The sequence below is a fragment of the Dermacentor albipictus genome, unplaced genomic scaffold, assembly GCF_038994185.2.
Source record: "Dermacentor albipictus isolate Rhodes 1998 colony unplaced genomic scaffold, USDA_Dalb.pri_finalv2 scaffold_16, whole genome shotgun sequence".
Classification (NCBI taxonomy): domain Eukaryota; kingdom Metazoa; phylum Arthropoda; class Arachnida; order Ixodida; family Ixodidae; genus Dermacentor; species Dermacentor albipictus.
Window position 1 is genome coordinate 7348854 of NW_027225570.1, and position 14051 is coordinate 7362904.

The 14051-nt window shown below is 46.2% G+C and overlaps 1 protein-coding gene across 5 annotated transcripts in view; it reads left to right on the forward strand.

Moving 5' to 3' along the window:
• Nucleotides 1-14051, forward strand: part of LOC135901674 (rho GTPase-activating protein 1-like) — a 148747-nt gene that overhangs the window by 39289 nt on the left and 95407 nt on the right. For all 5 annotated transcript variants that reach the window (XM_065431516.1, XM_065431515.1, XM_065431514.1 and 2 more), the window contains one exon: nucleotides 10522-10821. In XM_065431516.1, coding sequence (XP_065287588.1) covers nucleotides 10522-10821 — 300 coding nt within the window. The remainder of the gene's footprint in view (nucleotides 1-10521; nucleotides 10822-14051) is intronic.

Below are 14051 nucleotides of genomic sequence, written 5' to 3' on the forward strand. Positions count from 1 at the left end.
CAACCCTTGAACCTATAACCACACGCGCGCGACGCATGATCCAGCGAACGCGGAGTGACCGCGCCACTGAGCAAGGAGAGAGGGGGGAGGGGCAGTCGCACCGTACTCTTCAATACATGTATCAACACAGTGCTGGGCGAAAATACGAACTTGTAGAAATATTCTACAGATGGCGGGGCCAATCCAGGAACGCCAGCTTTGCGCTCAGGCGCGAAATTTTGAACGCACGATAGAGAACGTACCGGTACGTCAGTGACACTGAGGGGGCGGGAGCGCCATGACGTACCGGTACGTCCGTGACAGCGAAAGGGTTAATAGTGGGTTGTGGTGATACAGCCTGTGGAAAAGACACAGTCTAAAACATTTACGGCGCAATGAAAGCTCCGGTAATGTAAGTGTGTTTTTCATGGTAGTAATGCTGGCGTATCGGGAATAGTTAGATAAGATGAAACGTGCTGCGCGATTCTGGATGGATTCTATAGTGTTTATCAGTGTGAGTTGATGGGGATCCCATACGGTGGATGCATATTCTAGCTTTGGTCGCACTAATGGTAAGCTTTATCGGCATAGGTGCAGTAGAGAAATTTCGACGCAAGTATCCAAGAACCTGGTTAGCGTTATTAGTGACGTGTTTGATGTGCGTATGCCATGATAAGTTACGTGAAATATGGACACCTAGGTATTTGTACGAGTTGACGGATTCAAGAGAAGTATCGTGAAGTAAGTAAACACGCGTATTGTCAGTGTTAGTGCGGCTTGATACATGCATTGTTTTACATTTATTAACGTTTAGTCGCATGAGCCATTTATCGCACCAGTTGGATATGCTTCTAAGATCGTCTTGAAGCTTATCAGTATCAGTGTGGTTAGTTATTTTGCGATAAATGACGCAGTCATCTGCGAAAAGCCTGATAGATGAATGGGAAATGCATTTAGCAAGGTCGTTTATGTAAATGAGGAAAAGGAGGGGTCCCAGTACCGATCCCTGTGGTACACCCGATGTTACGGAAGTGCGAGAGGATGAACATTCATTAGCTGAAACGTACTGAGTTCGATTAGACAGAAAGCTTTTAATCCAGTTTAGTACATTAGGGTCAATGTTAAGCATGCTAAGTTTAAGAATGAGATCATGTGAAACAGTGTCGAAAGCTTTTGCAAAGTCCAAAAACACGCAGTCTACATCGAAGCCCATATCAGTATGGGTAAATAGGTCATTAGTAAAACATATGAGTTGTGTTTCACATGAAAATGTTTTCCTGAAACCGTGTTGTTCAGTCGAAAAGAAGGAATTAGACTCAAGGAAATCAATCAGATGAGAATGTATAATATGCTCCAATATTTTGCATGGTATACTTGTAAGTGATATAGGACGATAGTTATTGGGGGAATGAGTGTTACCTGATTTAGGGATCGGAAGAACCTTGCCAACCCTCCAATCGCTTGGAAGAACTGAGGAACCTAGAGACTGGGAAAAGAGCATCGAAAGCATAATGGAAGAATATGGTTCAGTAATATTAAGCATTTTACAGTTTATTGAGTCTTCACCTGATGAAAAAGATATTTTCAGGTTTTCAATCAACTTTTGTATGCCGACCCAATCTATATAAATGGAGTTCATTGGTAAATAGGAGCATTTAGTTACCGACGATAGAGTGGCAGGAGCACATTTGTGAAAGACAGAAGCAAATACATCATTCAAAACGGAACAGCACTGATTCGGAGGGATCGCGACATTGTCAGAACGGGCTAGTTGGATTGTTTTGTTTTCTTTGCCACCAACAATATTCCAGAATTTACGTGGATTACACTGCAAAAGTGATGGGAGGGTGTTATCGAAAAAAACCTTTTTTGCATTTGTAATAGCGATAGTATATTCTGCGTGAATGCAATGATATGCTGCCCAGCTTTCGGGAAGATTAGTTGCTTTGGCGCGACGAAAAGTACATTTCGTTTTGTTGCGCAGACGGCGCAGAATTCCAGTAAACCATAGCGAGGAAGGACTCGAAACAATCTTTCTTTTAGGTACATAGCGATCCATTAGTGTAAGCAGTTTGTTCCTGTACAATGACCAGTTCTCTTCAACGGTACGTTCAAAAAAGTTGACTGTGTAGTCAGTAATGAATGATTCTAGCTCATTTAAAATGGATGTGGTATCGGCGGCATGGTAATCACATATAGTTTTAACTGTTTTCTTCGAACGAACTTTCTTCTTAAGTGTTAAGTGGAGATGCGAGTGGTCACTTATTCCTGTAAGGTATGTTGGAGGAGAAACCAAATCTGGAGCTGTTGTAAAAAAGAGGTCTAAAGTATTAGACGAAGTGCTGGTAGTGCGAGATGGGTCGCTCCACAAGAAAGTGACACAGGACTGCCCCGGTAGTTCAAGAAGCAGAAACGGATGTTTTGGTGTTCTTTGCTGCTAACTCTCACTGTAGTGTGCGCAATGCCAGTGCAGAGGCCGGAACCTTGAGGTCATCTGTGTGGAGGATTTTAAAAAAAAAGAAAAGGTCATGTGCACCCATACCATGTACATATTTATCAAAAGCTTGAAGACCGAGATTTTGAAAATGGGCTTGACTTTGCCAATTAGATTTTCATGAAATGTGAAGTAGAACCGGACTTCCTCATTCGCGTGCTTTGGATGGATGAGGCAAATTTCTCCAGAAATGCACAAGTTAATCTTCACAAAGCGCACTGCTGGAGTGATGGGAATCTCCACTGGCTCGCACAAACATTACACCAATACCAGTGGTTGTTTGTGTGGTGCGGTATTTTTGATGGCAACCTCATCAGACCCGTCTCTTTCGACAACACCGCAACACTACACCGACATCCTCAAGGGCCTCGTGAATGACGTCTGTGCAATGTTCCACTTGCTCACTTTTGGAACATCTGGTTTCAGCATGATGGTGCTCCTGCGATTAGTAGTAGTCAGTCTCTAGCGTGGCCTGACAAGCTTTTCCCTGGACAGTGGATTGGCTGGCACGGCTTGTACCCTGGCCTGTAAGATCGCCAGACATCACACCGCTGGACTCCTTGTTGGGCTACGTGAAAGATTTTGTGTATAGCAGTGAAACTACTGCACCAGATGCCCTAAAGGCAAAAATAAGCAGAGTCTGCTGTGAGATTCCAACGTCATTAGTCAAACCTGCAACAGCACAAGTGTTAGAAAGAAGCAAGTACTGTATTGCTTCAGATGGGGACCTGTATGAGCAGGTGGCAGTGGAAAATAACTGCTCAAAACTGGTGTAAAACGTGACTGTTTAGTGCACCTTCATGTTACCCTATCCTTACATAAAAAAAAAAAGCTTGCGACAAAGATAGAGATAGGTAAAAAACTGCTTGGTTTTCCTTCTTTTCCAGAGTTCAAGAGACAGAAAGGGTAAATGGCTAAACCAGTTGCACCTTTGGATGTTTCTTTGTGGGCGGCTGAGACGCCTTACGTGCTGTGCTTTTGGTTTACTTTTTATTGAAATAAACTCCTGAGTAGCTCTTTTTTGTTCTTCTGAGAGCTGACCTTCTTTCTTTTTTCATGCTCTTTTATGCACTGTTTCTTTGTTTTAACACTGGCTGAATTTCTTTTGTAGCTTTGTTTTATGACATTCGAAGGCTAAAGCTATCCTGAGTGCCTCGTGATTGAGCACAACATTCGTGCGTCTGCCAGATGCAGATGCGAGCGCACATCCATTTCATATTTCATGGACTTTTGTTTTTTCTTAGAAAAAGCAACCAGGCACACTTCGGCATGAAATAAACGCTTGTGTTGTGTATAGGGGGCGCTGTCAATTATATCAAGTGTATATAAGCGATTGCCATCGGAATAAAGGCAGTTCCGTGGTTCCCCGTCAATGCATCGTCTTGTCTTATCAGTTGGCGCTTCGCGTCACAACAATCTGGCGCAGTCGGCGAAGCTAGCGAGCTAGCGACGAACTGTTTTCCCTTACCTGGCTCCGTGCTGTTCCAAGGGGCGTCACCTACGAAATGGCAGCGTACGGACTACCGCCATTACCGCCTTTCCTGGAGACTCCTGGAGATGCGACAATTCCATGGGAGCAGTGGCGCGATGATTTCACAAATTTTCTTGAAGCGACGGGGATGGACGCGCAACCGCCGCTACGGAAAAAGGCCATTCTGCTGCAATGTCTTGGTGTCGAGGGACGCCGTGTTGTTCGCACATTGGGCCCAGAGCCGGCACGAACGTCAGACACGACAAAAGCCGGGCCGGAGACAAGCAAAACAGCAGGAAAAGACGGGACAGAGGCAAGTGAAGGGGATAGTTACACGGAGGCGTTGAGCCTATTGGAGCGGCAGTTCTCAAGCACCGTTAACGTACTGGTCGAGCGACGTCGATTCACGTTACGTCGGCAACTGCCGAACGAGCCGATACGAGAGTACGTCAGTGCTCTCCGACAGTTAGCAAAGACGTGCGACTTCGGGCAATTCTTGGAAGCGGCTCTACGAGACAGGGTTGTTGACGGAGTACGGAGCACTGAGTTGCGACAGAAATTGCTCGTGAAGGGGTCACAACTGACGCTCGCAGAGGCAGTGGAAATGCTACAGACGTACGAGCAGGCAGCGGAGGGGGCTGCGATCTATGACCAAGGGTCGTCACGAACGGACGTAGTGCAGCATGTATCTCAAGGCAAAAGTCCAGACAGCGACGCGGCAATGACGCCGGTGCGCAAGTGTTACCGGTGCGGCTCTACAAGGCACCTAGCTAATTCACAGGAATGCAAAGCACGGGGGAAACGTTGTTCCCAGTGCCACAGAATGGGACATTTTCGAGCGGTCTGTGGCAGGTCGGCAGAGCGGGACGTGCGGACGGTCCGAAACGACGGCGCTAGCGAAGAGGACGTGCTCACTGTACTGGCGGTCAGACAAGTGGAACGAAGGACTTTGGTCGTAGACGTCGTTATTGAGAACGAGCCACTTCAGTTGCTGGTAGATACTGGGTCGTCGGTGTCTATTTTGCCAGACCACGTTTATCGAGCCAAGTTCGCCAACAGCTTTCCTTTGACTGCGGCTTCAGCGACGCTGCGGGATTTTTCACAGAAGAAAATTCCGGTCTTGGGATGGTTCACAGCCAGAGTTGTACGCGGGAACAACTCGGCTTGCCTTCGATTTTACGTTGTTCCCCAAGGCATGGCATTACTAGGACTGGATGGGGTTCACCAGCTGCAATTGCACATCATCGGTTCTACACTGGAGTGTTTGCAAGTCACGGTCAGCCCCCAGTCGCTTCCTCCTGAATTATGTGAGTTTTCCTTTCTTTTCGCTGATAAGTTGGGATTAGCGAAAAACTTCGTACATTCTGTGAAGCGGCGTACAGATGTAAAACCAGTAGCAGCGAAGGTTCGACGTTTGCCGCTGACGCTGCGAGAGAAGGTAGCGGCTGAACTGGCAAGATTATTGGATGCAGGCATTATAGAAAAGGTCAGTGCTGCGGAATGGGTGTCTCCTATAGTGGTTGTGCAGAAGAAGGATGGAACTATTCGTCTATGCGTCGATTTACGCGAGCCGAACAAAGCAGTAGTCATTGATGGATTCCCTTTGCCACACACTGAGGAACTGTTGCATGCGCTGAGCGGAGCAGCATGGTTCTCGAAACTGGATCTTGCTGCAGCCTACCATCAAGTGGAATTAGCCGAAGATAGTCGCGAATTAACGACGTTTATTACGCACGAAGGCTTATTTAGGTTCCGCAGAGTGTGTTTTGGCCTCGCATCGGCACCAGCCGCGTTTCAGCGAATGATGCAAGAAATCTTGAAAGGCTGCAAGGGCGTGTTGTTTTATATCGACGACATCATAGTCTTTGGAAAGACTAAGGACGAGCACAACCGTAACCTTCGCGAGGTATTGCATCGGATCGCTGAGGCGGGGCTGCAGCTAAATCAGAAATGCTTGTTCGCTGTCAAGGAACTCTCCTTTTTGGGTCATCGTGTGAGTGCAAGTGGTCTTGCCCCACTCAAGTCAAAGGTGGATGCTGTGATTAAAGCACAAACGCCTGCCGATGTAGTCTCGCTGCGGTCTTTCCTTGGGCTCGTAGGCTATTACTCACATTTTCTTCCCAATTATGCAGAGGTGGTGGAGCCGCTGCGACGACTTCTTCGTAAAGGACAGAAGTTCGTGTGGGATCAGAGCACTGAGGAGAGCTTTTGCAGGATCAAGGAGATGCTGTCATCATGCGGCGTGGTGGCTATGTTCAATGAGTCTTTGCCTGTACAAGTGACCACTAACGCCTCGGCATATGGACTGGGAGCTGTGCTCCAGCAGGTAGTCGACGGAGAAGTACGTACAGTGGCATTCGCTTCGAGGACACTAACTCCTACAGAACGCAAGTACTCTACCGGGGAACGAGAGGCGCTGGCATGTTTATGGGCTTGCGAACATTGGCACGTTTATCTGTGGGGCCGCAGGTTTGTCTTACGAACTGATCATCAGGCTTTGGTGACACTGCTGTCCACAAATGGGGTTGGAAGACGCCCACTGCGTATTGAACGCTGGTGTGCTAGACTTTTGCGATACAACTTCACTGTGCAGTACACAAAGGGGAACACCAATGTCGTTGCGGATGCACTTTCTAGGTTACCTTTGACCTCTGCAGAGGACGAACCGGTGGAGGAAGTAGTTGCTGTGGTTTCCAGCATGATCACTAAGAGTGAGTTGCAAGCAGAAACAGCTGATGATTCATTATTAAATGAGGTGGCGCAGCATGTTACGTCCAGATGGCCGGAAAAGGGCTGTTTAGCTGGAAATTTAAGGTCTTTTTTTCGTATAAAAGAAGAGCTGTCGGTGATAGACGGGCTACTGTTTCGCGCGGAACGCGTCGTTCCCCCATCGACACTCGCTTCCAGGCTGGTCATGATGGCACATGAATCACATCCAGGCATTGTAAGGACCAAACAACGGTTAAGGGAACAGTACTGGTGGCCCGGAATGGACAGGGATGTGGAATCGCTGGTTAGCAATTGTGCTATCTGCAAAGCATCAGATAAATCGGCAAAAACCGTAATGGCCCCATTGGAGCCAGTAAAGTGGCCCGAGAAGCCGTGGGAAAAGCTGGGAATCGACATCGTTGGGCCGATGGAGCGTGCCCCTCCGGAGTGCAGGTTTGCAATCACTATTATTGATTACCACAGCAAGTGGCCCGAGGTGGCATTTGTGTCCACAATCACTGCGCAGGCAGTAGTGAAAGTGCTTTTGGAACTTTTTGCGAGAGAAGGGTACCCGAAAAGCATTGTGACTGACAATGGGCGTCAGTTTATGTCGACATGTTTTGAGCAGTTTTTACGAGATCGGGGAATCCAGCATTGTGTTGCAACATTGTATTACCCGCAATGCAATGGTCAGATTGAGAGGTTCAACCGCGTTCTCAAGGAATATATTCAGGTCGCGGCATTGGAACGAAGACCACTGAAGGAGGCAATCTGGGACTACCTGGGTGTTTACAGGGCCACCCCACATGCAACTACAGGAGCGTCACCGGCTTACCTACTGCATGGAAGAAGACCCAGAACAAGATTGGATGTTGTTGGCCTCCCAGAAAGGGAATTTTTCGAGGAACCGCGTGCCGCCATGGAAAAGTTGAAACAGCGCGTTAAGGAGCAGCAACAACGAACAAAAAAGTACACCGATGAAAAACGAGGTGCCAGAGCGTCTACCATTGAGCCAGGAGATTTCGTAAAAATAAAGCAAGGCGGACCAAAGACGAAACACAAGTTTTCTTTGCCGATCCAGGTGAAGAGACGAGTGGGCACGAATTCGTTTTTGCTGGCAAACGGTACGAAATGGAACGCATCAAAACTAACAGTAATTGGTAAAGTTGGGACAGGACAGGCACTAGCTGACGCGGTTACAGCGCAACGCAGTGCGGCCTCGGGGTTTTCCTGCGATCTGGATCTTCACATAGGGAAGATGGCGGAGCAAAATACCCCTACCGCCGACGAGAATCAATCTGAAATGGTGCCATCAGAAGACATCCAGGGAAGCGCCAGCCATTCTGACGGTGCACAGCCCACAGTAACGGAGTCTATTCTAGAGGTTCCCGATCAGCAAGACAATTCTCGATCGCAATTGGCCACAACCACAGCACCATCTCGCACCAGGCCGGAACGAACAAGAAGAGTGCCAGCACGATATCAAGACTACGAGCTTACCTGACAGTAAGAACGTCGTTCGTTTCATGTGATGTGAAGTGAGTGCGCGAAAGTGGATTGATTTTATTTCCTTTCTTTTTTTTGTTAATGAGGGGGAATGTGTTGTGTATAGGGGGCGCTGTCAATTATATCAAGTGTATATAAGCGATTGCCATCGGAATAAAGGCAGTTCCGTGGTTCCCCGTCAATGCATCGTCTTGTCTTATCAGTTGGCGCTTCGCGTCACAACAGCTTGATTCTGAGGTTGTTTAAGGTGCCTTACAACTTTGTAATTGACATGTTTGCTAATAAAGCAATGTATAAAAAGTTTGCTAATTAAAAGCAATTAATTAATACTTTGTGATGAAAAGAATAATGATTGTAAGTACACAACTGCCGCTACTTTACAGTCGGTACGATTTCTCTAGCGCCCCTGTTTTTTTTTTTAAATCTTGCATATATATATATATATATATACATACATATATGAGAGTTGATCCAGAAATATAGTTCCCATCAATTTTAGAAACAGACATTGTTTATTCTCATAAAAACATACATCATTTGAAAGATGAAACTTTGCTCTATTTTTCCACATAATAGCCATTTTTTTCCACGCATTTTTGTAGAGGTTGGATGTTGTTGTGAAGCAGCGTTACACCGGCTGCCAATCGTCCTCGCCGGGGGTTCTGGATAGCTCGCCTTAGTTTTCTTGGTGTTTCACAATATCTGTTTGAGCTGGTTGTTGTTCCACGTTCCATGATATCGATTAGCAGTATCCCCTTACGATCTCAAAAAACACTGGCCATGACTTTGCTAGCAGAAGGAGTTCGTTTGAACTTCTTTGCAATTGGTGACTCTAGGTGACACCGCTGTTTGGATTTTTGTTTCGCTTCGGGAGTGAAATGAAACACCGACATTTCATCTCCCCTAGCAATGGAGTCCTGCAATCCTTCCTTATCTTCTTGACACTTTTGAAGAAACTGGCGAGCATAGTCGCGACATTTCTCCTTGGCGTCTGATGTCTATAGTTGCAGTACCCATTGAGTGCAACACTTGTGATATGCCAATTTTCCGTCAAAGCTCTTTCCACTGTACCGTAAGAACTCCCAGGAATCTGAGCAACAAGTTCATGGACGGTGGTCCTCCTGTTTTGAAGCACTTCGCGTTGGACCATCTCGATAACCGTCTCCTAAACTGACGGCCTTCCACTCCGTTCTTCATCGTGGACTTCCTTCCGACCAGCACTAAACTCCCTGCACCACTTTCGGACGTGTTGAACGGACATACACTTGTCACCATACACTTCTGTCAACTGACGACGAATATCCACGGGTGGAGTCCCTTTGGCGTGCAAAAAGCGAATTCGGGAACGAATCTTGCACTTGGTGGGATCAACAATGGGAACCTCCATGTGGGACGGTTGCTGAGCCAAAAATGAGTGGCGCAGCGAAGCGTGGTCAAGGAGAATCGGAGAGTGGGGGAACAGCCGCACATAGCAGTGTTGCCGGATTTTGCCTCGCACCTTCCCATGTGTCTGGAACTCCTTGGGAACCTTTCTGGATCAACCCTCATATATATATATATATATATATATATATATATATATATATATATATATATATATATATATATATATATATATATATATATATATATATATATATATATAATATTGCCGCATTGCTATTTGTGCCAAATACACCCTGACGACGACAACGGTGACAGGGCTGCTCGAGAGTACGAGCATGAAAAAGAAAAGACAAAGACCTTCTTTGTGCTGGCCTGCATCCTGCAGGTCCTTTTCGAGTACAATGTGGTACTGCTACTTGCCGCAATAATGCCCCTGTGCTTTGTGACCTGTGACAATATATATATGTAAGCCCGCTATATGGAGGAAAATTCATGAAAGAGAAAATTTGTCATGCACCCTATTGTAGCTGTGAAGGAAACCCATAGAGGTTTCTCAGAAAGAGGTATATAAATTTAACATAGAAATAGATTGAAACCATATCTCGCACATACATTATAAGTTCACAGGTCTCGCATAGACAGAAAGAATGACTTGCATGCCTAGTCCAAAGTTATGTGCAGTGTTTATCTCAAGGGTTATCGTGTTAAAAATTTTAAAATTAAATTCTAATATTATTTCGCTATAAATGTTAGGACATTGGGGCATGCGAACATTTCCATAGACTGACATGTCGTGTATTACATATAGTAGAAAACATCCATAATGAGTGGATTTGAATCACAAAAGACAACATGCCGGACAGACAGTGCTTGTCTGTTCTGAACGACCCCGTCTTTGTTTCAGGTTTCAAATCTACTCATGTGTCGTGTTTTAGACTTGAGAGGCTGAGTGCCACTTGTTTGTTGAACCTTTCAGCTGCCGAGCCCAACCTCGCGGTGCACCTTGATCTGAGAGACACAACATCATCGGCCAGTGCACGGTCGGGGGCAGCAGCTAATGGCCGGTACTGCAGCAGCAGCAGCAAGGGTGGCTCCTCGCCCGAGTACCTGGACTCCTCGCCGTCCCTCTCCGAGAGTCTGCTGGATGACAACAACTATGAGGCTGTGCTGGGCCTCGACCTTGAACCGCCCCCCGAGCTGTTTCCGCCCGATGAGGGGCGACGACAGCTGGAGGACTTCAACGACATCGAGTGCCATGGCATCGTCGACATTGCCGGTGAGCAGCATGGCAGAACTGCTTTGGGCAGCGGCAGTTGCTGTGACGTCACAGGGTGATTAGGTAAAGTTGCACAAGTTTTTAGTACCTGGTAAAATGAGAAACATCATTTATATTGGAGAAAAATTAACCATGTGAGGGAATTAAAATCACTCCATTGTTGGGATGTACCCCCATTGGCATCATATATGTCATCATTCATGTCTGGAATACAAGACAGTGAAACAAATTCCCAGCATTGATATATGAGCAAGAAGAGTATAAACCTAGTGGCCCAGTTATAGTAAGTCAGCCACAGAGTAAGAGGAACGGGAGTGCCAATTTGCCTGATAAGACATACCAACTTGTGCACCTGCGAGCGAGCTGCTTTGTGACCCAAATCGTAGATGGCGTGGAAACTTGTTGCCCACAGCTGTGTTATCTGCAGTGGCCCAAGCGCAGCATTGCGTGTGGCGAGGAATAGTGGACCTTCTGTTTGTTGTAGAGGTATGCGTGCATTTCTGCTGGGGCCCCCGTGTATGTGTGCACTCGTGAGAGCCATGTGCATGCGCTAGCGAATACCGCTCGTCCTTTGCTGAAGTTTGCATGACATTTAGTTGCTTTTAAATGCATAAAAATATACATCTGTAAGTTCCAGTGTCGTGATAGTGGCTGTTCAGCAACCAAGTTTTTTATACTAGTATGCTTTTACTAAAACTACATTCGTTATTAATGAACTGAAATAAAAAGCTGTAAACTGCTCCACACATGTGTGCATTCAGTCGATCACTGAGTAAAAATCTGATGTATAGCGTTGCTTACTTGAGCGTGTTTTTGTATCTTGTCTGTGTTCGTGAACTTCAGTTAACAAATAACAGCATGTTTCGGCCTGTGTCGTGGCGCTCTTCAGCCAGCATGCTCTGCAATATATGAGTCTTCCCACCAGGCCAACATCTATGCCACTTAATTTGGCAAATGGTGGCAGTGGTGTTTTAAAATGAGGAAATGCAAGGCACTCGGGAACATCTGGAAACTTTTGTTTTATGTTGGAACTCCGCTTAAAACAAATGCAAACTTATTCAAGTTACGGTCATGAATGTATTAGCAGACAGGCACAAACTAAGGGGCCTTTCATATTGTTTTCTGCTGAGGTTAGCTTAGTACCTGCAAGCACCATCACAAGCCAATGTGCCGCTACTGCTACGTAAGGTCAAACAGCGTGCTGTTATCACCTTTATCCCCATTAGTATAACTGTGATGGGCTACTTCAACGACACAATATTTTTTCAGTTTTGTAAATTAGCTGATCCTATTTATTTTTTTTGCTGATGTCGCAATTGATAAATGTGCCGCAGTTATATACTTATTCAATCGGTCACAATAGCTAAAGTTCATATTGCCACTCGACGTATTTGTTTCTCAACTTTAACCGCTGCAGGGCGTGAATATTTGGCGCCAACAGCTACAGAGAGATAGAAAGGCAGGCGAGGTGCCTTGCCTTAAGCCATGAAGAAAGGGAGCAAAGCACATGGTGAGCGCCTGTTATCGCTCGGTGAGTGCCTGTTATCGCCAGGGCATTAGTTTGTAGCACCAAATGCATTGCAAGACAGGCGAGTTGGCGCTCAGGTACTATGGCGATGGAAAGAAAGGCGAACAGCAAAGCGCATGGCCGAAGCGTAACTGAAGGTATAGTGCGCGCCATCCAATCATCACCATTTACAGGCGGGCACATTCAGTTTGATAGCGCTGTGCGATGGTGTGCCCCCTATCCTGCGATGTTTTTGTTTCTGTTCTGCTTGTGTTTTGTTTGAAAACGAGGAAAGGTGACGGTACAGTAATGATGACAGCGCGAACTGCACCATCGCAATGAAAAGAACTGCGGAAAGCGTGGCTTTTGGCACAGTCAGCGCTAGTGCGAGGATACGTGTCCAACTCTCATCTGCTTTGGCTGTTGCTAGGCGATTCTCTGCTTTCAGTCGGTGCCAATGTAGCGGTAGCATCTTGTTCCGGCTGGTGCTACTGCACCGCGTGTGCTTTCTGAGTGCCAGGCATGACTGGCAGGTAAGCTTTTCTTGCCAATATGTTCGGCAAGTAAAATGTGGCATGCTTTCATGCTGTCGCGATGCTTGTGTGCTTAACAGATCTGAAGCGTGAATTCCAGACCATAGCAAATTTATTGGTCTAAGAAAGATATAAAGAACAACTGAAACAAAAGCTCAAGCTGGCACAAAGTCTGAGGAAGTCATGAAGCAGATTTGTTCGACAAAAACATACTTTGCAATAATTAATATTTGGTGAAGTCTCCTTCAGCCAGGATGACGGATTCCACGCGAGGCAAACAGGTCTGTGGCTAGCTCAGTTCCACGAAGCCTGTCCGACTCGGCGTGGACAGCAGCCCAAAGGGAGTCCTTGTTCATATAATGGAGTTGCAGACGTGACAAGTGTGATTTCATAATTACCCAGACATTTTCAATTGTATTTGTCTGCTCCTTTTGCTGGCCACGAAAGTTTACGGATGGCAAGGTTCTCTAGCAAAGCCTCCACGGAACATGAAGTATGGGTTGGAGAACGGTCATACTGACAATAGAACAGCCCATCCTTGAATGGCCGATCCAAAGCAAAGGGCAGGACAACCTGGTCGAGTACATTGCAGTATTCTGCTGCAGTGAAGCGTCCATCTAGCCGTATAAGGAGACCCAAGCCTTCGGCTATGATGGCGCCCCACACAATCACGGAGTAGTGCCCGCTGAGGCTTGTTCGCTTGAAGCAGGTGGGATCAAAGCTGCATAAAGTAAAAAAAAAAAGGAAAAGTAAGTTTGTGTTTATGTGTGTCAAAGTGGTATAATATGTTTAGCCCAATTGCTGCTGTATCCAAACATTTTTCTTGTATATTGTAGCGAAGTAGGCACCTGGCACTAGAACATGGACTGCGCTGCGTCTCTAACATAGCTTTTATTCGTTCGCTCAGAATGCACCTCGAGCCGTTAATTCATGACATGCAGCAACCAAAAAGTACCCAATCTTATTGCAGAACACGTCTGACCTTAAAACGCAGAAATATATATTATGTCTTTTAAATGATCGGTAGTCGCACCCTCATGTGACATTCGTTGTAGAGCTATCTTCGTTAAATTTTGATACTACTCTGACCACACTAGCACTAAGTGAACGAATTCAGGATCACATATTTACAAAGAGCATCGCAATTCAAGAACACTAGGGTGCAAAGGCTTACCGATGATTGTCTTGAC